Source organism: Lygodium microphyllum, chromosome 6 (assembly GCF_053477565.2).
Source record: "Lygodium microphyllum isolate KBCC chromosome 6, Lygodium_microphyllum_v1.1.10, whole genome shotgun sequence".
NCBI lineage: Eukaryota > Viridiplantae > Streptophyta > Polypodiopsida > Schizaeales > Lygodiaceae > Lygodium > Lygodium microphyllum.
In genome coordinates, this window is record NC_141140.1 from 26,550,350 (window position 1) to 26,573,013 (window position 22,664).

The following is a 22,664-nucleotide window of genomic DNA, read 5'->3' on the forward strand; positions in this document are numbered from 1 at the left end:
ACAAACATCAACCATTGATACAAGAATCTATCTCACTAAAACATGATATCCTACACCACCAAGCATGCTCCACTCCATAGATGTGTTTAAAGCCATGAGAATTCTCTTGCAATTTAAACCCCCACTACACCAAACTTCCCAACATTGTAACCCTTATTCATCCTTATCCAACCATCACCTTATGTCATCACCTCCATCCCACATTTCTTTAAGATTGAGCAGTGTGCCCAAACTAGTAATAACAAAGTCATTTATTTATTTTGACCTCCAGCAGTCCTGACTCAATCACCACCCATCTGACCTACTATAGCTGCCACTCTTGGACGTGACAATTCATCAAAGAAAATTCTGAAATGTAAGAATAAAACCAGGTATGTATGCTTCTGATGAGACTCCCACTCCACTTGGGGCCACTCCTTGCAAAATACAACTAAGGTCCTTAGTTGTTGCTGCCCTCTAGAAAAGATTAAGAGAAAGGAGACATGGATATGACCTATCCATCAAAGAAGAATAAGCGATGACAATGAGGACACATGACAGCTTCTGAAATGCTAATTTTCTTCTTGACACCTTTAATAAGATTCATGTGAAACTCTTTCCCAAAGCATATAACTCTTTTCTCCTAACTTGAAGGCTTAAAGGATAAACAAGTCATTTCAAAATAGTGCTTATACAGCAGTGGATCAATTTCAAGGCACCTTTTCAATGTCTCCAAGACATTCAATGTTGTCCGGGTATACAACATATGGTTCAAGCTGTAGTACATTGAATAAACACTTTCAAATACATTATGGTTCAAGCTTGTAGCACATGGAGTTCCAACTTTTCACCAGTGACCAATCTAAGGAGAGCTAACTCTTGAGCACTGATCATAAAGTGCTGCAGATCTTGTTGAAAACCATTCAGGGAAAAGCCTTAGTACTATATGTACAGGAAGCTCGCTTGAGTTTTTGGGAAAGAAAAAGCTATTGAGAACATATACATTTGCAGAGAGCAATCCCATTCCTTGGGAAACATTATCATGGGCTCTCAAGAAAGTTCATTTTGCTCTAACTCTATTGGCAACATTTAGAGTAAATCTGCTGTTAAATATTTCATCATGTATGGACCCTCCAACTCATATCCTAGCTTTCTGTAGTAATGTCTTGTGCCAACCCCAGAAATCACAGCTATCTTGATAGACCTATGCTCATCTCTTGCAATCCTTTCTGCTTCTTCCATGAGAAGAGTACCATAACCCTGTTTATCTCACAGGAATAAGCAAACACTTTGAACATACAAGCAGAAAATCAAAAGATAGCACTAGCTTTACTTCACCCAAACTGAAATAGTATAGTCCCCAAGAAAACAGACAGAAAAACTACGCCAGAGAAACTGAGGTCTGTAGCCTTACTCATTCAGATCTTAAACACTTCTCTGGTGCAAAAATTTGTCCTAAAATTATTCCTCTTTACTCAAAAACATCTTTTCCAGGAACCACCTAATGGCTCAAAAATTTACCTGATGCTGCAGTTTCTCAGAATCACGTCCATGCACAGGCACAGCAGTTCCATATACATGAAGTTCTCGTACAATAGAACATCTGCCCGTCAGCTCAGGGCATGTGACATTCCGTCCACACTTCCGCAACCGCAGCAAACCAACTAATATGTCCTGAAAGTAATCATGAAGCAACGTTTAGGGCTGGTATTAAGACAGTAACAGATATAGGATCTGCTTGTTTTGGCACCAAAAACAGTGAAAGTAAAGTAGTACTCATACATCAAGCAGTTGTTCTTTTTTTTTCTTCTCTCCCTAGAGCAGATTACATTCATGGGTTTGGGAACTGTTTACTAGCCAAAATGCTGCACATCCTAAACTGGAAAAGATAATATTCAGGTGCATAAACTGCCAAATGTGGTGGCTGATGGAATTCTATTCCATGAATGGCAACCAGACTTTGATGTTCTTGGCAAGACATTAAGGCATCAAATATCTGCTCTATTCCTAAACTGGAAAAGATAATATTCAGGTGCATAAACTGCCAAATGTGGTGGCTGATGGAATTCTATTCCATGAATGGCAACCAGACTTTGATGTTCATGGCAAGACATTAAGGCATCAAATATCTGCTCTATTCGCTTTTCAAAATGTCAGAATTGGATGAGGACACCAGGCAATGAGCAAGCCTGCATATATGGTAAAAGTTGAGATACATGATGCATGAAGCAAGTCTGTAATGAGCTTGAGAGTAGGAAAGTGGCCTATAGTGCTACACCATGTGGTCCCCATGTCCAAGAAGCTGAACAAAAGAAATGGGTGCTAGAGATGCCTATGTATGGGCAATATATTGAGCCACCAACATTAAGTCCTGCATTAATCTCAAAATTTACATGTGTTAATGCCTAAACTATACTCCTTAGAATAGCCCTAAACAGCAATTAAGAGCATTTACCAAAAATAAAAGGCCTTATTTCCAAACAATAGGGCAAATGCCCCAGAAGTCCTATATAAAAGAGCATGTTGTGGGCACCAACACTTTCCAATACAAGAAGTTCATACCATCAAGCTTTTCAATATTGAACAATGCATTTGCTAAAGCTAAAGAGGAAGCCATAGTCATTGCAATGTGTATCAAGCAACAAGCAACCAAGATATTATCAATTGTAAGACCAAGAAGACTAACAAACTATAAAACCAAGTGCTCACCATAATGGCCAACCAATAATAAAAGTAAAACCAAAGTGGCCCAAGCACTTTTCAATACATAGTTGGCCGATCTACCACATGATGTCAAAAGTACCTTTCTAAATGGTTATCCAGAGGAGGAAGTATATGTGGAGGAGCCACCCAAATTTTCTTCTGCTGACTGGAAAAACAAGGTCTTTCATTTGGAAAAAGCACTTGATGGGCTGAAGCAAGCACCATAGTCTTGCTTCTAGAGAATGGACAAGTTTCTTAGGACTCACAAATGCCATTCTACCCCTTACGACCCAAACTTATATGTCTGTATCACTTCAAAGGGGATCAGCTACATCCTTCTATACCTAGATGATTTACTTTTCACTAGCTAAGATTCTGCTGCCATAGTGGAAATTAAGGCCCACCTTAGCACTACATTTGAGATGACCAACCTCGATCAGTTGTCTTATTTTTTTAAGATGGAGGTAGTCCATTCTGAGGGTAGTATTTTTTCATCACAAAAGAAGTAAACTCTTTAATTAGTGGAACAATATTGCACACACAAAACATAGCTTGTAAGCGCAGGGATATATAAACGTCTACAAAAGGCCAATGTGGCCTATGAAACAAAAACCAATATATCTATATCCAATGTCATCTCATCACAGTAAAGCTGAAGTGAAGTAACATGAAATAAATGTATCCTAATATGAAGCTGAGATCTACTAAAATCTAAATGAATCGAAAAACTAAAGACTACACACACACACAAATACATGATATCTAGCTAGAGTGGTCCATCTCTTAGAATCTCCATCTTGAAATGGTATAGGGCCCAGCATGATGTAGATATGGTCTGAATAGATGGGGCTGGATCTGTTAAGCTAGTTGTACATGTGGAATCTGATTTGTGAAAGAAGTTTGTCACTGGCCTCTACCTAGGTCCTTCTAGGTGGGGTGGTCTCCTATCTCGTAACAATGTTATGTGTTGCCTCTAGAGCTCTAGGAGGAAAAGCCCTAAGTATCTCTAGTCCTCATACTCATGACACATTGAAGAAGACCAAAGCCATCACGAAAGAGACAATGGTATCTCCCTTGTATATCATAGAAGACTATGCATCTACATACGTAGTGTTCCTCCGTCTCTAGCTCTCGACTGTAGAGCTGACATATCCTCTCCTACCATGGGAGAGGTGTGTGTCCATGTACTATGGTTGAACAATGAATCCATCCTCCGAGAGGTGTTGAAAATGATCCCGATAATGCTCCATCTTGGATCCTAGAGGGAGAGGTGGTTGGATCCAAGTTCTCCTTGTTTCCACTCGCAAAATATCAGCTTTAATGACTGAATTCAGCTCAAGTCGGGTAAGAGGGAGTATAGGGCAATCCAAACTATAGTCAAATGGGGGGAGTTGATTGATGTCTAGTCCATGTAGGCTCATCCATGTTGTCATCTATGAGTACCAACAATCTTTTCTCCCCTTCCTATGCTGACTACTTGGAAGAGGCCAATGCCAATCTAGAGTATCTATGACATGGGAGCTCCCATATCCTGTATATGAATGTCACGATTCTAAAGAGTGCCTCTACAACCATGGATGTTGCCCCTAGCTCCAATCTGATGATAGGGTGTGGTGTACAAACCTTACTCCTCATCATATGTGATATCATCATTATTAGTGGTCTCTCTATGCGATCTCAGCCATCATAGTACTCTCTCTCTGGGCCTGTGTGATTTGTGAGCAAGGTCAGTCATCTATGGTATAAGCTGCAATCCCATATTTCAGCTCCGTACAAGAGGGTAGGTAGGAGTGACTAAGATGTCAAGCAACCATAATTTGGTACGGGGCTCTTGAAATTGTACATGAGTGCACTAACTCTCAAGGCCCCCAAGTGTTGCATAACCTCTTGCTAGTCGGGCTTCAACTGCCCCCCTTACTAAAAATCTCGAGCCAGAGAAGGTGACTTCCAAGTATACATATTCCCTTACATGCTCCACTGCATCCCCTTCGAATGTGAATTGATACATAGATCGGGTCACCCATGCTACCTATTAATATCTACTACAGACCAAATCGGCCTATGAGACATATCCATGTACAAAGGAACATCCTCATGATATCGAGAAAGTGAAAAGTGAAAATGAAAATCCTACATAAATGGGAAATAAGTGTAGACATCATTATTTGGGCAAGCCCTCAATGGATACAAGTATGTCCATCTAGGAACGCCACGCTATATGCATGTGAGATACAATGATACCATGGAGATCTAACACCATCCAGTGAGTATAGGGGGATGTACAATGCGACAGTTGGGTGGGGGTTTTTGGAACAAGCCCCTGAGTATCTCATGCCATTGTCAAATCTGGGTGACCTCTTAGTGGTGCGCCTATGGCCTCCTTATGCTAAATGCACTAGGTCATCGTTCATCCCTAATCTCCTATGCTCTTTGTAACATAACCCTCTCATTCTCCCTGTCCTTGGATCAATATGTCCCCTAACTAGTGTGGCTCCCTAGCAGAACTCTAGTAAGATTGTCAATCCTATTCTATCCACTGTATCTATTGCCAAGAGGGATGCTTTGACTCTCTAGATCACCAATATATATCGCCCCAAATATCTTTGATCTAAGGTGCTCATCACCAACTATATAGTCTGTTGTCATTAAAACAATGTACAATACTTCTCTCATCTCTAGGCATATGTATTACACCTGCCTAGGAAATGATCTTTTGTCTCCACCTTATGGCATAGTCGATATATCCTCTCCTCCTTGGATACCCGTGAGGGCCTACCTATCTCTATCTCCAACTAGTGTGACAATACTCTGAGTTGGCCTATGGCATGTAGCAATCCATGTACAATGGTCTAGTAATAAACCCATCCTCAATGAGGCTCATGAAAAAGTCTTTGTAGTGTTGCATCTTCAAGGGGAGAGAGACCAAGGGGGTAACCCATGTGTTGTGTATGTATCTTTGACACAACTCTTGCTTGATGATCAGATTTCTCTCTATCCGCGAGAGTTGGACAAAAGCTGAAGCATCAATGTCATACTAGAAGGAAGGAAGGCTCATCATGTCGATATCATACCTAGCCAACAGTTGCTCCACCTGGAAGTACCATGAGCTCTCACATCCCTCACAAGCCATCTGTCTAGAGGCCTCTAATGCCCTCCATGGTAAGCTGTCGGATGTCATGTTTTGTATTCGCTATATAAAAGTGATGATATGGAAAGGGGTCTCTATCTCCATGGGTGTCACAACAAACTTTGCTCTAAATATCTCGTAGGGCACTAAAAGTTTGCTACGTATCATGTGCGATAACAATATAATTTGAGACCACTCTATTTGTGTCCAAATAATGTGGCTAGCCCAAGGGCTCAAAGAGTTGTTGAATACATGAGAGTAGAAGGAATCATGGCGTAAAATAGCCAATGCTTGGTTATGGCCCATGTAAGTATATTTAGTAGCATTGTCACTCAAGAAGCACCAAAGATGCATATCCCATGGTGAGACAATCTTGTGATCCCTATGCCATGGAAAAGTAGCATGATATTGTTGGGTATCTCACACGCCTTACTTACGCCTACGCTCATATGGGAGTGTGCGGGTGATCACTAGGACACTGGGGCACTTTTTACTCTCGGTAGGAGAGGTTTTTTCCCCCAGATTATGTGTACTATTTTGTATGTGCTTGTGGTGCACACTTACGGGCACTTACTGTGTTCGGGTGTGAACAGCCCCTTATAACCCTAAGGTATAAGGGTTATCATTTGTACTTTCAGCTTACACTCTATTCAGTACTATTGCATTGGGAGTCGTGCTCAACTCTGTCTCTCACTCTCACACTGTCTACTGCACTTCAGCTGCACCTCGATCCTCTCCCATCTGACATTTGGTATCAGAGCTCAGCTCAGAGCAGTCTTCAGTCTGCAGTCTGCAGCCCACTCCAGTTCAGCCAGCCCCCGCCAGTTCTGCCCCAGCCGCCTGTACCTGTGCGTGTCCTGCACAGCGTGCTATCTGTCCTGCACAGCGCGCCCTGCCCAGCGCGCCACCTGTACCTGCGTGCTGCCACCTCTGCCCAGCGTGTCCTCTGCCCTGTGTCTGCCCAGCGTGCCCCTTCGCCTGTCAGTCTGCCTGCGCAGCCTCCCTGCGCTGAGCTAGACTGTGCCGTCAGCTCCAGCTGCCAGCGCGTCACCTGTTTCCACCACCCAGTCCTGGGTACCACCTCCTCTGCCCAGCGCGCGCCCAGTCCTGCCTGCGCGTGTCACTGGACCTGCACGCCTGTACCTGTGCGTCAGTCCGACTGTACCCAGCAGTCATTATCTCGGGAATCGTGCCCGTCATCAACACGCAGAGGTAACATTCTGCACTTTTCTTTTACACAAGAGTTCGTGCAACAGGTTCAGGTTCAGCATTGGGAAACGTGCTGAACAGCAGGTTTAGTTTTCAGCATTGGGAAACGTGCTGTGTCTGTCTGTGACACATTGAATGCACATTTTGGGGCTTTTGTAACAGACATTTGTGACAGAAATTTTGGGCAGAAAATTTTGGGGCTTTTGATGTTTTAGTGCTGCTGAGCACTAATTGCACCTTGGGAAGCGTGCATCAGTGACAGTTTTTGTGACAGAGTACCCTTTGCACATTAATTGCAGACTTGTGTTTGCTGCAATTTCTGGAAATTTGCAGATTTCCAGCCCGTACTGCATTGACATTGCTCAATTGCCTTTTGGGAAATAATGGCAAATCAGGGAGGAGATGTATTCACCTATGTGTCCAAGGAAGACCGATTGGATGGGAACAATTATTCCCTTTGGTCTTTCATGATGAAGAATGTATTAGTGGCAAAAAATTTGTGGGATTATGTCAGTGGAGAGGAAGCACGACCGGGAGTTGTGGCTCCCGCTACTCCTCCTCCAGGAGGACGTGCAAGAGGGCAACCTCAGCCCCCTCCACCTCAGCCCGCTCAGCCACTTCCCCCAAGAACTGCAGCTCAGAAAACTTGGGATACACGGGATGCACAGGCTATGTCGCTGATTGCATTGGCAGTTCAGCGTTCTATCATTCCTCATATTCGTTCAGCAGCTTCTTCACAAGAAGCTTGGTTGATATTGGAGCAGATGTTTGCAGGAAAGAATGAGACTCGCATCTCTTTCTTGAAGAAAGAGCTAGAGACTCTAAAGATGAATGAGGGTGATTCTATGCAGGATCATCTCAACAAAATTCAGGACTTGCGGGAGCAACTCATGAATGTGGATGAATACTACTCAGATGCGCAGCTGATTTCTACGACATTGAATTCACTGCCTCCCTCTTACTTGGCTTTTCATACTGCCTTGAACCTCACTATGAGGATTTCGAAAGAGCCCATCACTTTCATTCAGCTTGTCAGTTTGCTTCTAGAGGAGGAACAAACTAGACGGAACAGTGGTGTGGATGGTATAGCCTCTGAGCAGGCTTTTATGTCAAGGCAGAAGGGTAAAAACAGCCAAGGGAAATATGCTTCGCAGAGTTCTGGTAGTAGTAACACTTCACAGACAAGTCAGAAACAGGGGGGCACGCAAGCCAAGAAAGGAAAATGCCATTACTGCAAGAAGCCTGGCCACTACATCACTGAGTCCAGGAAGCGCATCGCCAAAGAGAAGAAGAAGGAGTCAGGGATGTCTGTTTCTGCAGCTCCTTCCACTGCTAGTGAGTCCGCGTCCTTTGTTGCAGACAGGGACTATTGTTTTTACACTTGCAGTTATGATGTCTCTTGGGCTGATAGAGCATTTAGCTCTACAGAAGATGCTGACACTTGGTTCTTTGACAGTGGTGCTTCACGGCATATCACATCTCGTAGAGATTTGTTTGCTTCTCTTGGTGCACCTCCCGTTGGGAAGTCTGTTCAGTGTGCTAATAATGCATCATACCCTGTTCGTGGTATTGGGGAGATTCAGCTTACAGCCATTGATGGCTCTATTCTCCGCCTACAGGATGCTTTGTATGTGCCTGGCATTAAGAAGAATCTGCTTTCCATTTCTTCTATGGCACGTTGTGGTTTGCAGGTCACCTTTGATGATGACCGTTGCATGGTCCGTGACAAGGAACACATGACATTGGTCTTGACAGGTTCTTTGTGTCATGGGTTATATGAGTTGGATGCTCTTTCGGTAGATCAGTCTGCATATTTGACATCCACTCTTACTCCTGCTATGTTAGAGGCAGAGTTATGGCATGCTCGTTTGGGGCATGTAAACTATGGCAGCTTGATGCTATTACAGCGTACTCAGATGTTGGATGGATTACCTCTCTTTGAGAGACCTCCTGAGCATTTATGCGAGGGTTGCATTTTGGGCAAAATGCATCGTTTCTCTTTTCCCCGTGATGTTGCTTTTAGAGCAACAGCCAAATTGCAGCTTGTGCATTCGGATGTTTGTGGGCCCATGCAGACACAGTCATTGGGTGGTTGTTACTATTTTGTAACATTTATTGATGACTTTACACGTTTGTGCTGGGTCTACTGCTTGAAAAAGAAGTCAGAAGTGTATGATGCATTTTTGGCTTTCAGTGCACTTGTGGAAACTCAGTCTGGTTGCAAGATTAAGACTCTCCGTTCGGACCGAGGGGGGGAATACATGTCCTCTATGCTGAATTCTTATTTGCAGCAGAAGGGCATTATCCATCAGTACACTACTGCATATACTCCACAGCAGAATGGGGTAGCAGAGAGGAAAAATCGGTCACTCATGGAGATGGCCAGATGTATGCTGAAGGCAAAGAGTTTGCCTCATAGTTTTTGGATGGAAGCCGTCATGTGCGCTTGCCACATTTTGAACAGATGCCCTACCAAGGCCTTGAAAACCGTCACACCTTTTGAGGCTTGGCACAGCCGCAAACCTTCTGTTGGCCACTTCCGTACTTTTGGGTGTCTTGCATATGCCCATATTCCACAGGTACTTCGAAAGAAGTTGGACAACAAGGCTGTAAAATGCATCTTTATGGGATATAGCAGCGAAAGCAAAGGCTACAGACTCTATGATCCCGTGACCAAGAAGGTTTTTGTCAGCAGGGATGTTGTATTTGATGAAAAATTAGAATTATCCTTGGCTAGTTTTGATACATATCAGGCTGCCCGTGATGTCTTTGAAGGGCTGCTGCCCATCACATTTGGTGATTCAGCTGGTACTTCAGCAAATGAACCTAATGTTCAGCCAGCTGCTCCTATGGAACATGCAGTAAATCAGCACATTGCTGAAACTGAAATTCAGCAGGAACTTGTACACAGTCAGGAAGCAAGACAGGTGCCTAGATGGTACACGCAGACTATGAGAGATAGTCATTTGGAAACACCCTTGGCTGGTCGTACTCGAAGGCAAACTCGACTGCATGATTCAGCACATTCCATGGAGTTTGTTATGGCAGCATGTACTCATGATAATGAGGAGCCTGAATGTTTTGAGGATGCACGACATAGTGTGCATTGGATGGCAGCCATGCAAGCTGAATTGGATTCTATTCATAAGAATCATACTTGGGATTTGGTGTCTTTGCCAGTTGGCAAGCGTGCCATTGGTACGAAATGGGTCTACAAATTGAAAAGGAATGCAGATGGATCCATAGATAAGTACAAGGCACGGCTGGTAGCTAAAGGCTACGCACAGAAAAAGGGCATTGACTATGAGGAGACCTTTGCTCCTACCTCCCGTATGACGACCATTCGGTCTATGATTGCCTTGGCTGCACATTTTGGTTGGAAAGTGCATCAGCTGGATATAAAGACTGCATTCTTACATGGGGAACTTCAGGAAGAAGTGTATGTACAGCAGCCCATTGGTTTTGCAGTTGAAGGCTCAGAAAATTTAGTATGCAAGCTGAAAAAAGCTCTATATGGTTTGAAACAAGCTCCACGAGCTTGGTACGCAAAGATAGATGCTTTCTTGCTTAGTCAGGGGTTTGTAAACAGCCCATCTGAGTCTACCCTTTATGTACATAAAGAGGGGGGATCCATGCTGATTTTGTGTCTATATGTAGACGACCTTTTGCTCACTGGAACACGTGCTGATCAGATTTCAGCATTCAAAAATAATTTACAGCAAACTTTTGACATGTCTGACTTGGGTATTTTGCACTATTACTTGGGCATCCAGTTTGTACATGATGCTAGAGGCATTGGATTATGTCAGTCAAGGTACATTGGGCAACTTCTTGAGAAGTTTGGCTTACAGGATTGCAAGCCAGTTTGTACACCCATGGAACCTGGGCTCAAACTGTCATTACATGATGACAGTGATTTGTTTGATATCCATACTTATGCTCCAGCAGTGGGATGTCTCATCTATCTATGCCACACTCGGCCAGACATACAGTTTGCCGTTTCAGTTTTGAGCAGGTACATGCATCAGCCTCGTATGTCGCATTGGCAAGCTGTGAAGCGTGTGTTTCGTTACTTGCAGGGTACTAGAGCTCTTGGATTGCTTTATGCCAAGGGGGGACCACTGCAGTTACATGCTTACAGTGACTCTGATTGGGCTGGTGATTTTGATACTCGTCACTCCACTAGTGGCAATTGTTTCTTTCTTGGCTCGTCATGCATTTCTTGGCTTAGCAAGAAACAATCCACTGTTGCCACGTCGTCATGTGAAGCTGAGTACAAGGCAGCCTTCACTACTGCAGTTGAGTGCGTATGGCTTAGACGTTTACTTGCTGATTTGGATGTATCTGTTACGGAGCCTACTCCTTTATATACTGACAGTCAGAGTGCCATTGCAGTGGCACGGAATCCTGTGTTTCATGCTCGCACGAAACACATAGAGATTCACTACCACTTTGTCAGAGAGAGGCTACATGCAGGTGATATCAGCCTTGTCTACTGTCCTACCACCAGCAATGTGGCAGACATCTTCACCAAAGCTCTTCCACGAGACAAATTTGAAGCATTTCGCGATGCTTTGAATTTGACGCCCTTTGGTGGCGGATGATCCTTGTACACTTGATCACTCTTCACTCCAGGGGGGTTTGTTGGGTATCTCACACGCCTTACTTACGCCTACGCTCATATGGGAGTGTGCGGGTGATCACTAGGACACTGGGGCACTTTTTACTCTCGGTAGGAGAGGTTTTTTCCCCCAGATTATGTGTACTATTTTGTATGTGCTTGTGGTGCACACTTACGGGCACTTACTGTGTTCGGGTGTGAACAGCCCCTTATAACCCTAAGGTATAAGGGTTATCATTTGTACTTTCAGCTTACACTCTATTCAGTACTATTGCATTGGGAGTCGTGCTCAACTCTGTCTCTCACTCTCACACTGTCTACTGCACTTCAGCTGCACCTCGATCCTCTCCCATCTGACAGATATGGGAGTGAAAGTCACTCCCAAGTAAATGTATGAGCTCACTACATCTATTGGCTGTCCATCTAGAGGGAAGGATGATCCCTTACAGACTTAGACTGATATGTGGAAGATGAGGACCTTGGTTCTTCCAAGGTTCACTGATGGGCCCCTCCCCCTTTACAAGAATTTATCAAAACGAAATGTGAGCACCTAGTACCTAAACCATATACAAAGGGTTCATTGCTACAATTTAGAAAATTAGGGTTTTAGGGTTTTAAAATCCTAATTTATGTATACTTTGGGCAGCAAGCTAATTCTTCTTTAGTGCCTGAACTAGATCAAGCTAAGTAGAAAGTGCTTCTTGGATAAGTGACAAATAGAAAAGTACAAAGCATCTGGTTGGAATTTCAGCATGAAAACTTATTCGAAATGAAGAGAGAGATCTCCAATATATAGGTGTGGAGCTTGGGTGCTCAAAAGTGAAAAGTAAATGCTACAAATGACAAGTGTTTGCTGAAGATGACAAGTGTAGGAACACTTGTCTCATCAAAATGACATATGTCTTATTATAGATGCCACATATCACTTTTCTATAAAAAAACGTTTATAAACCTCCTACTTTAAAAATCTCTCAAATGGTTAAGAATTTTAGTTAGCCACTAAAGATACTTTTAAAAATGTCCATTTAAGTAACTTTTAAAAATAGTAATCTCTTAAATTTCCATTTAAGTAACTTTTAAAAATAGTAACCTCTTAAATTTTAGAAGTTGCTAAATTTAGATACTGGAGAACTTAATTGTATAGATTCACCAATCCATGGTTCGTTTCTTTGAATTTGAGAATCTGATTTCAACTTTTGGAACCACTTATTCTATAGTGATTCTAGTCAATGTGACTACCCGAGTCAATCTAACCACCCAACTAAACTTGTAATTTCTACTAGGCATCTTGTCAATGATGACCCAAGTATAATTCTAAGGTGTTCTGGCCATTGATCACCCTTGAATAGAAAAATGAACATTTTACCATATTTTGAAAACTCAAATAATGTAAATTGCCTTTCAAAGTAAATAAGCATCAAATTAATTTGAATCATTGAGCTAATATGTCTTGGTAATAGTTAATATACAAAAGGCTCGTTGCATCCCTCCCACTTGAAATCCGTCTTGTCCTCAAGATGTCGTTTGAAATATTTCTAGTCCTACAACTTCTTGCAAATATTTATGGATAGTGTACTCTTTTAGCATCCATTTAGAATCTAAATAAGAGTAATTTTCAAATTTTAAAAGAAACTTTCTAGAAACATTTCTTCCTTATTTCTTGATCGTATCAAAGACTAATTGCTCTAGTTGAAATATCTCATCTTGTTTATCTTCTTTAGGTGAATCCTCTTTAAGTCCCAATGGTGGAGGTCCTCCATAAGGCTTCAAAAGATGAATATAAAAGTATTGTGAATTCTCCAATGCTTTGGAAGTTGTAACCTGTAACAAACATTGTTAATCTTTTCAAAGACTTGAAATGGCCCATAATTTCATCCCACAAGCTTAGTGACTTGGAATGAAGGCTTGTTAGATCTTCTTAGACGAGCTTTGTCAAATTTCAACCACACCTAATCTCCTTTTCGTAAAACCAAGTGCTGTCAATACTTATCTACTACTTTCTTTTGTTTTTCTTGAGATCTTTAGATAGCTTGTTTAACTTGGACAAAAGTTGTATACATATTACATATAAACTCATCAGTATGAAATGTCTCCTCCTTTGTTTTGAGAATAGGTAGTAAGAGTGGTTTTTCATATATGATCTTAAGAGAAGAAAAATAAGAGAGTCAACACCACGTTGAGAGGGCAACTGCCCGTCCCCCCCCCCCCCCTTGCAAGAATTTATTAAAATAAACTACATGTACCAAGTGCATGAACCATATACAAAGGGCTAATTTGTTGCAATTCTGAAAATTAAGATTTTCAAACCCTAATTTTTGTATACTTCAAGCAACAAGCTGATTTTTTTCTTTAGTCCTTGAACTTGATCAAGCTAAATGGAAAGTGCCTCTTGGATAAGTGATAGTTAGGAGAGTACATCAAACACTTCACTCTACAAAATGACATATTTCCTATTCTAGATACCACATATCATTTTTCTAGAGAAAGAAGCTTTTAAATCTTCTAATCTAAAAATCTCTCAAATGGTTAAAATTTGTAGTTAGCCATTAAAGATAAAGTTGTTCCTTGTGAAATTATGGATCCTTTGATGCAAACAGAATTTTCATTTGAGCAACTTTCAAAAATATTAACCTTCTAAATTTTAGGAGTCACCAAATTTAGATTCTAGAGAGCTACATTGTATAAGTTCACCAATTCATGGTTTGTTTCGTTGATCATGAGCATTTGGTTTTAGTTTTTGAAACCACTCATTATATGGGCTTCTAGTTAATGTGACTACACGAGTGAAAAAGTCTCTTCAAAATGACATATGTCCTATTCTAGATGTCATATGTCACTTTTTTTTAATTCGTTCCTTGTGAAATTATGAATTCTTTAATGCAAATACAAATGTTATTTGAGTAACTTCCCAAAAAAGTAATCTTTTAAATTTTAGGAGTTACCAAATTCAGATTATAGAGAGCTTAATTGTATAAGTTCACCGGTTCATGGTTTATTTCTTTAATTATGAGCATCTGGTTTTAGTTATTGCAACCGCTCATTATACAGGCTTCTAGCTAATGTGATTGCTTGAGTGAAAAAGTCAGTCATATGGGATTTATAATCAATCTGACTATCCGACTGAACTTGTAAATTCTCTTAGGCATCTCGTCAATAACAACCCAAGTATAATTCTAGGGTATGCTAGCCATTGACCACCCTTGAATAGAAAGATGAACATTTTACCATAGTTTGAAACACTTAAATAATATAAATCACCTTTCAAAGTAATCAAATTAATTTCAATCATTGAACCAATATGTCTTGATAATAATTGATAGACAAAAGGTTGGTTACAAAGTTTGTGACCACACCTCTTGATCCCACAGTCTACTATCTAAGGATACTCTTAGTCAATTATTCAATGAGTATACCTATAGGTATGTTGTAAGGAAGCTACTTTTTGTTAATTCACACTAGGCCCGATTTAGCATACTCAATTATGCTTGCTTAGTAAATATTCTACAGCTAGGATATTACATTGAACTCCTTATTTATGTGTTTTAAGATATCTCCAATATGTGTATTTCTATAGATTGCCTTTTGGTCATGGTTTATGCTTGCAGGGTTACACAGATTCTTAGTGGGTAAGAGGTCTCAACACCCGATGTTCCCACAACAACTACCTCTTTTTCTTAGGTACGACTCTTGCTAACGGCTTCCACATCTGAGACTTAAGTATAGGCTCTTTACAATGGCAATATCAAGGCCATCTATCTAAGGAGCTTTCTTGCATCACTTCAAATCCCTTACGCTGCTTCAATAGTTATCTGTGGCTACAACTAGAGTACAATTGCACTAGCTGGTAATCCCATCATCACCCTGTGAACAAGGCACGTAGAAAAACACTACCACTCCACTAGAGAGCATGCTGAGCTAGGTACTATTTACGTAGAGTTTGTGCCATCATTTGACAGCTTTGTAGATGTTTTAACCAAGGAGAGTCAATCAATTGGTTCTTCTGTACCTTCTACCGAAGATCGGCTTGGATACACCCTGGCAAAGAGAAAGTGACTCCCTCCAGCTTTCCTTTCCACTTTGAAAGGGCTCGGCTTTCTTCTCCTGATGATGAAAGAGTTTTGATTACAATTTGATTCAAAAATTATGTATTTATTTTGCACTTTGTATCATCATCCACATCATCAAGATGACCATAACTGCAAAAGGACACTTAGGCACGTAAATGATTCCCTTGCAAGGGCATTATCCAAGTAGCATTCTTGCATGGCGTTTTACAAGAGCATAACGATCTTACGTTGTCTCTTGCATAACTTCAATGTATTGACTTTTTTTCTTGTAAACATGCATCTATATGCATTTATCCCTTTTCAATCTTTCAAGTGGTCAACTCTTGATCCACCATATTCGCAACATCTCTCATGGCAAACTCCAAGGATAGTCTCCCTTATTTGTTTTGCTTACTTGACTTGCTTCCACTTATCTTTTTTGCCTTTACTACATACTCCCCATATTTCACTCTTTCTCATCATCGACACCTAGTAGTAGTAGCGCTTGTTTATTTTGTGAAGATCTTGGGGCTACCCATCCCTTATCATTCTCCTGTTGGGACACAATACTCAATAGGATAAAAACTAATTGAAAATACTCACTCAATGCTAAATCTTGAAAACCAAAACAAAAGCCCTTTTAAAAAAAATGTACATTGTCTCCATCTGACTTTGCAAGACTTAGTAGGTCAATGGACAACCAGTGTGCACCCTTTGTCCCATGCTCTAACCTCTCTAGGGTAAGCACTTGGACTCCCTTGGTAAGATTATCATTGCCTCTATAGTCTTGGTGGGTCACTGAGCAACCAACACATACCCTTTGCCCGATGCCCTTGTTGCTTTGGGGTGGGAAGCCTTGGAGAACATGAAAAGATAAAGGTCTTGGGTTTGTTTGTAATCTCTCCTAGTACCACTTTTGGGCCTAAGAGCAAGTATTGAGCTAAAATTGTGTTAGCATCTTTAAAACAACCCCAAAACATGCTTAATCAATGAACTTAACCAAACTTTATTAAAAGAAACGCAATCCTAGAGAGTTTGTGTTTCACATGCAAACCCCAATTTGGGAGGCCCCAAACTTTCTATAAATAGACATGCTGCCCTTCATTCAGCCTCAATCTCGTTTTTGCAATTTACACGTGCTGAAGCTTCATTGTCCACACCCCATTCAGGGAGGATATCTTAGCTAGAGTTGTTTGTCATCATCATCCATCATCTAGCACTTGTTTTCAGCCTTCTCTAGCAGTTTGCTATCTCCATCGGTTGTCACCTGCTGTCTACCAATCCTCAAGAGGTTGTATTTGTAGGTTTCTCTCTCCTCAGTGTCCATCTCATCCACCTCCACTTTAGTACATCGAATACTACCAGACACCTTCAAGGGCTTCCTTGTTGCGTTTTGGGATCCATCACAATACGACACTCTCTCTTTGTCCCAATCCTCAAGACATGGGAGTTTGGGAGTCAGTATTCATTCATTGCATAGTGTGTTTGCTACATCGAGAATCATATTATATTCAGATTCATTCATTTCATTATTCATTGTGTTCATTTTTTCTTAAGTTACCCTAACCCTAACTGTATTCTATTATCAATTTGTGCTTTGTCATACAATTGTATTGGAGTTTTTGTATCAAGCATTTCTTTGCAAGCCATTGCCTAGGGACCCATCATTCATGATAATTCTAATCTCATTAGTGAAAATTGGTACAAGAGTATATCACCATCCGATTCTGAGAAGCCATCTTCAAACTCTCTTGATAAGCACTCTGATGCAAATGGTATTAAGTTGTAGCACATGTTACGCATGCAACCGCCATGACCCAACATATGCCAATTTTGGCTTGTAACCTTGTGTGTTCATCTTATATTCTAATAGCATTGTTGTTTTGAATTTAAATGTGTTCTATCATTTGTAGTTTTTAAAAATCAAGTTAAATTTCTTTTTGTACAATATCATATTGTACCTTATAAAATCTTAAGGTACATGGGCAACAAATTGTGGAGTTCTACGAAGGAAAGTGCACGCGACAACTATAGCACCAAAACACAACAATTGATTATGACATGGCAGTTGTACAACCTGAATTGCAAAACATAGACTGGTATGGTGACATCAGCACCTGGCGGCACCTTTTCAAGTCCCAACACAAGCTAGAAGATAAGTACAGGAAGCCAACTAGGAGATGGCAACACGCTGGAATCAGTCATCTCTAGTAGATGAAAGAGCTTGGACAACAGGTACTAGATCTAGATCAGCAAGGAATAGCAGCCCAAACAAAAACATCCTCCACGAACGAGGGGTAGTAGAGGTAGGTGCCAAGAATTTACAAAAGAAGACTAAGGTCAAGTGGTAGGCAGCCTATCTATTTGTAGATGGATAGGTCCTCCCAAATTAGGGTTTGGTTTATGGGGCACAGATACTCTCTCAAAATGCATTTCTTTTTAATAAAAGTGTAGTAATTTAATTAATTAAGCTTGTTTTGGGGCTATTTAGTATGGCTAATCAGCAAAGTCTCCTCAAAGTCAATTCCGCACTTCTATCGATACCCTTGCACAACAAAGTGAGCCTTGTGTTTATCCAATGTTCCATCAACTTTCAATTTTGTCCTCAAGATCCACTTGGTCCCAATGGCTTTCTTATGGACAGTTCATCCTTTTGGCAGTTTCTCTTGTTCAACCCTTGATTTGGTTGTGATTTAGGGACTGTTTTGTTCTCATTCACCACCAAAGTCCAAGTCTCGTTTCGATTGATTCTCTTAAGCTTCTTTTTCACCACATCTCGTCATTGGGGATACTGAAGAGCCTCCTACGAACTTTCCAGCTAGCTTAGAGTGCAGTATAAAATCTGTTGTAAAGAGAGATGTAGATGTGGTATGCAAGCCAAGTAGATTTTTGAGGGCATTCCAGAGTGGAATATAATGGAAGGATCCCCAAATCCCGCATGGTTTGTTGGTACCATCAAGGTCATGGGTCCTCCGGAGAAGGCCTAAGTGTGGAAGAATTGTAGGTGTGTCAAGAGTAGATAGTAGACCCAACTCAAACAGCAATATCTCTGATATAGTGAGCAGAGGAATCTGCTCATAGCCTAGTGTAGTGGGCTACATAGTATCCCTCTCATTAAAAACGACCTCTCTTCAAACAATCATAATGTTCCTGTTACCAAATGGTGATACTTTTTACAGTTGCTTTTCTTATTTACTTAAATAAATATAGTCCAAGTCTCGTTTCGATTGATTCTCTCAAGCTTCTTTTTCACCACATCTCGTCATTGGGGATACTGAAGAGCCTCCTACGAACTTTCCAGCTAGCTTAGAGTGCAGTATAAAATCTGTTGTAAAGAGAGATGTAGATGTGGTATGCAAGCCAAGCAGATTTTTTAGGGCATTCCAGAGTGGAATATAATGGAAAGATCCCCAAATCCCGCATGGTTTGTTGGTACCATCAAGGTCATGGGTCCTCCGGAGAAGGCCTAAGTGTGGAAGAATTGTAGGTGTGTCAAGAGTAAATAGTAGACCCAACTCAAACAGCAATATCTCTGATATAGTGAGCAGAGGAATCTGCTCATAGCCTAGTGTAGTGGGCTACATAGTATCCCTCTCATTAAAAACGACCTCTCTTCAAACAATCATAATGTTCCTGTTACCAAATGGTGATACTTTTTACAGTTGCTTTTCTTATTTACTTAAATAAATATTTTATTTTTCTTTTCTTTTGTTGTTGTTGCTTCTTATCCCCAGAGTTCTATTGGAATAAGCCGGGATCTTTGCATGGCCAGAAGAGGCAGCCATTGGGACAAATTGGACTAATGGTTTGTCTAAGCCTTAGGACCGGTTCCATATTGAATGGGCACTGAAGAATAGAATGCCAGTGGTTTGGGACTCTGGGCTTAGCCACTGGAGATGGTGCAGGACAATGAGCCTGCGCACATGTGAGAATGCTCACGGAATAAAAGTCACTGTAACTGAGCCACATTATACTTTTTGATGCGGTTGCAATGATAAAAGTAGCTCAGAACAACTTGAGAAATGCAGGGGTCACCATCCCTAAAATTTAGGGAGTTACTATTTTTGGACCCCAGAATTTGTTCGCATCATTATCTTCGTTTTTGCATGAGGATTAATTCACTGGTCTGTACCGAGGTCAAATTTTGCACCGATCATGGAGAATTTTAGACCAGAAGGTTTAAACAGGAAAATTGTTACATGTATGCCATGTGGCACAAATTCCCAAGAGAGAGAGAGAGAGAGAGAGAGAGAGAGAGAGAGAGAGAGAGCATTAAAAAAAACGTAATAGGCATAAGGGACAGAGAGGAGAATGAAATTTTGAGGAGCTAAGGGCAGATTGCTGCAAGAAAATCAGCCATGGAGAGTACTTCTACGTCTCTGACTCAAGTACGAAGGTAGAGCTTGCTCCCTCTGATCAACTCTCTCTCTATTCTCAGAGAAAATGCTTCCCATGATGGGCTGATTCCATCGAAGATACAATTCTGTGTTTTCTCTGAAATTCTGCACACGAATCATTGAGTTTTGGTCACATGTTGAACAGTAAAAACAATGTGCTAAACAGTTAGAATAGTGAATTCAAAGATCTGCAGACTGTAATTCTGCACACGAATCATTGAATTTCGGTCACATGCTGAACAATAAGAACAGTGTGCTGGACAGTAAGAACAGTGAACTCTAGACATGCTCGACAGTAAGAACAATGAATTCAGAGATCTGCAGACTGCAATTCTGCACTGGAATCATTGAGTTTCGGTCACAGAAAATGCTTTCCTAAAAGGGATGTTGATCTAGACATGCTGTACTGTTCGGATTTACTCAGAAGAGATGAAAACCAACTGTTCACAGGTTATGTATTTTTGGAACATTATCATTTTTGTAATTTTCCATCTTTTAATTGATAAAGAAATACCAAGAGGGGCACTGGTCTTCGGGACCAATCTGGTGTTGAGCGACAGAGTGAGGTCTCTGCTTACGTGTGTACGTGTGTGTGTGTGCGTGTGTGTGTGTGTGTGTGTGTGTGTGTAAAGACCAGATGTTAATTGAAGGAACTACCACCTTATGTGAGTCATAGACCGGTTTCAGTTCCTCTGAGGATCAAAAAAATAATAGGCTTTCACCTCATAAAAATATCCAACAAAAATCAAGAGATCATCTTGGGAACTAAGCTTTCCTATCTTATCATCAGGATGTGTGTGTAAGCATGACATCCAAAAACTCAATAGTGGGAAATCACAAGCAAAGCGCCAAAAAATGCCTCGAAGGGGGTCTTATGAGAAACTACCACAGTAGGACACCAATTAAGGATGCACACTAAAGTGTTAACGCCATCAACCTAAAGGCACTTGAGGAGTGTGCCATGTTCATCACAATTCAATTTCTATTCTCTATAATCCCATTTTGAGAGAAAGAGTTGGTAGAGGTGAGTTGGCAAGAAATACTATGCGCTTGTAGAGACTCCGTAAACTCATGGGAGATTAACTCACAACCATTATTACTCCTTATACAACCTACATGACGACACACCTAATTATGCATCAAAAGCACCCATAATGGGAAGTAGGCGAATGCCTCAGATTTATGCTTTAGAAAATACACCCACATGTATCTCGAAAAATCATCCACTATCAAAAAGAAATGTCATTAAGGGCAGTAGTGCATATCAACCCACAAAGATCAATATGGATCAATCTCAAGGGTGCCTCACCGCAATGTGTAGTCTACTAAGGAAATGAAATGTGGTGTCGTTTCTTGAGATGACACAATCGACACACATCTCTGGATAGTTTCAAGCGAGGAAGGCCCTCAACCATCTAACAGTGTAACAACTCATAAAGAGAATCATAATTGAGATGTCTAAAGTGATACTGCCAAAGATGCTCATGTTCGTAGGCTCCCATGAGGTGGCTAAAGCTTGGAAGCAGTCATCATATAGAGGAGTTATTCTCACACCAGCCATTCTCGGCAACTGGAGCTCAGAAGACAAAAATGTCCCAAATAGGGGTCATATGTTCCAAATCTTACAAGGACTAATGTATTTATTCTTACTTAAGATACCCTTCACTAATCAAATCAAGGATTCAATAATATTTGCATTATCCTTGATGAACTTCCAAAAGAAAGCAATGAAACTTAACAATGATTTTCATGTGGTGTATAAGTAGGATTAATAGGCCAATCGAGCATTGCTCTCATCTTTTCAAGGCCTATTTGGATAAGATGCGACTACCTTGTGCAAAAATTATTGCACTTAAATTATTTTGCCTACAATTTCTTAAGCCTTACCAAGCACAAGATAATAGAAGAGTGTTTGTCTTTTCTACTAGCCTACTATAAAACACTAGCACAAGACATACAAAACTGCTTCGTAAATTAGTGTGTCATCAAGGAATTGCAATCCACTTTCTCAAGTGACGAAATAAATTACTCATCATCCGATGAAAAGTTACTACAATGTTGGTTAACCAAGAAGGTAATACCAAAAACTCAAAAGCATGGATAATGCTTCTAAAGGTAGTTTTTTGTTGCATCTTCAAGGGCAATTCATTGTTTGATGGATCTCAACCTAAGATCGATCTTGATGAAGTAATTTACACTGCAAAGTTTGCCTATAAGGCCACCATCCTAGATAATAAATACTCTCTCTCTTCATGGTTCTTTATTTAGAGTCTTCTAATCTATATAAAAATGCATCCTGCTATCCTTACTTTTTTTACAAAAGAATTGGAACCCATGGTGATTTACTGGATTCAATGAGCATTTCTCAAGATAATCATCTAGTCATCTGTGTACCTAAACATCTTCTCTTCCTCTTTCAAGCTAAACCAATAAGGTTGCCAAGAGCGAGGACTACTACTTGTTAGTAGATTAGTCAGCTCAGGGTGAGTCTGTGCTGCAGAGGCTACAGCATTTTTGTAGTATTTTTACTGGCATTTTTTTGGTGCCCTTTTTTAGGGCTAGGGAGCATTTAATGATGGCCG

The 22,664-nt window shown here is 40.8% G+C and overlaps 1 protein-coding gene across 1 annotated transcript in view; it reads right to left on the reverse strand.

Annotated features, from left to right (window-relative positions):
- Nucleotides 1-630: 630 nt before the first annotated feature.
- ELO3 (radical SAM domain-containing protein / GCN5-related N-acetyltransferase (GNAT) family protein) overlaps nt 631-22,664 on the reverse strand; it is a 94,164-nt gene continuing 72,130 nt past the window's right edge. The window contains exons 8-9 of the mRNA XM_087679354.1: nt 1,501-1,653; nt 631-1,239 (exon numbers count right to left, since the gene is read on the reverse strand). Coding sequence (XP_087535480.1) covers nt 1,069-1,239; nt 1,501-1,653 — 324 coding nt within the window. The 3' untranslated portion in view covers nt 631-1,068. The remainder of the gene's footprint in view (nt 1,240-1,500; nt 1,654-22,664) is intronic.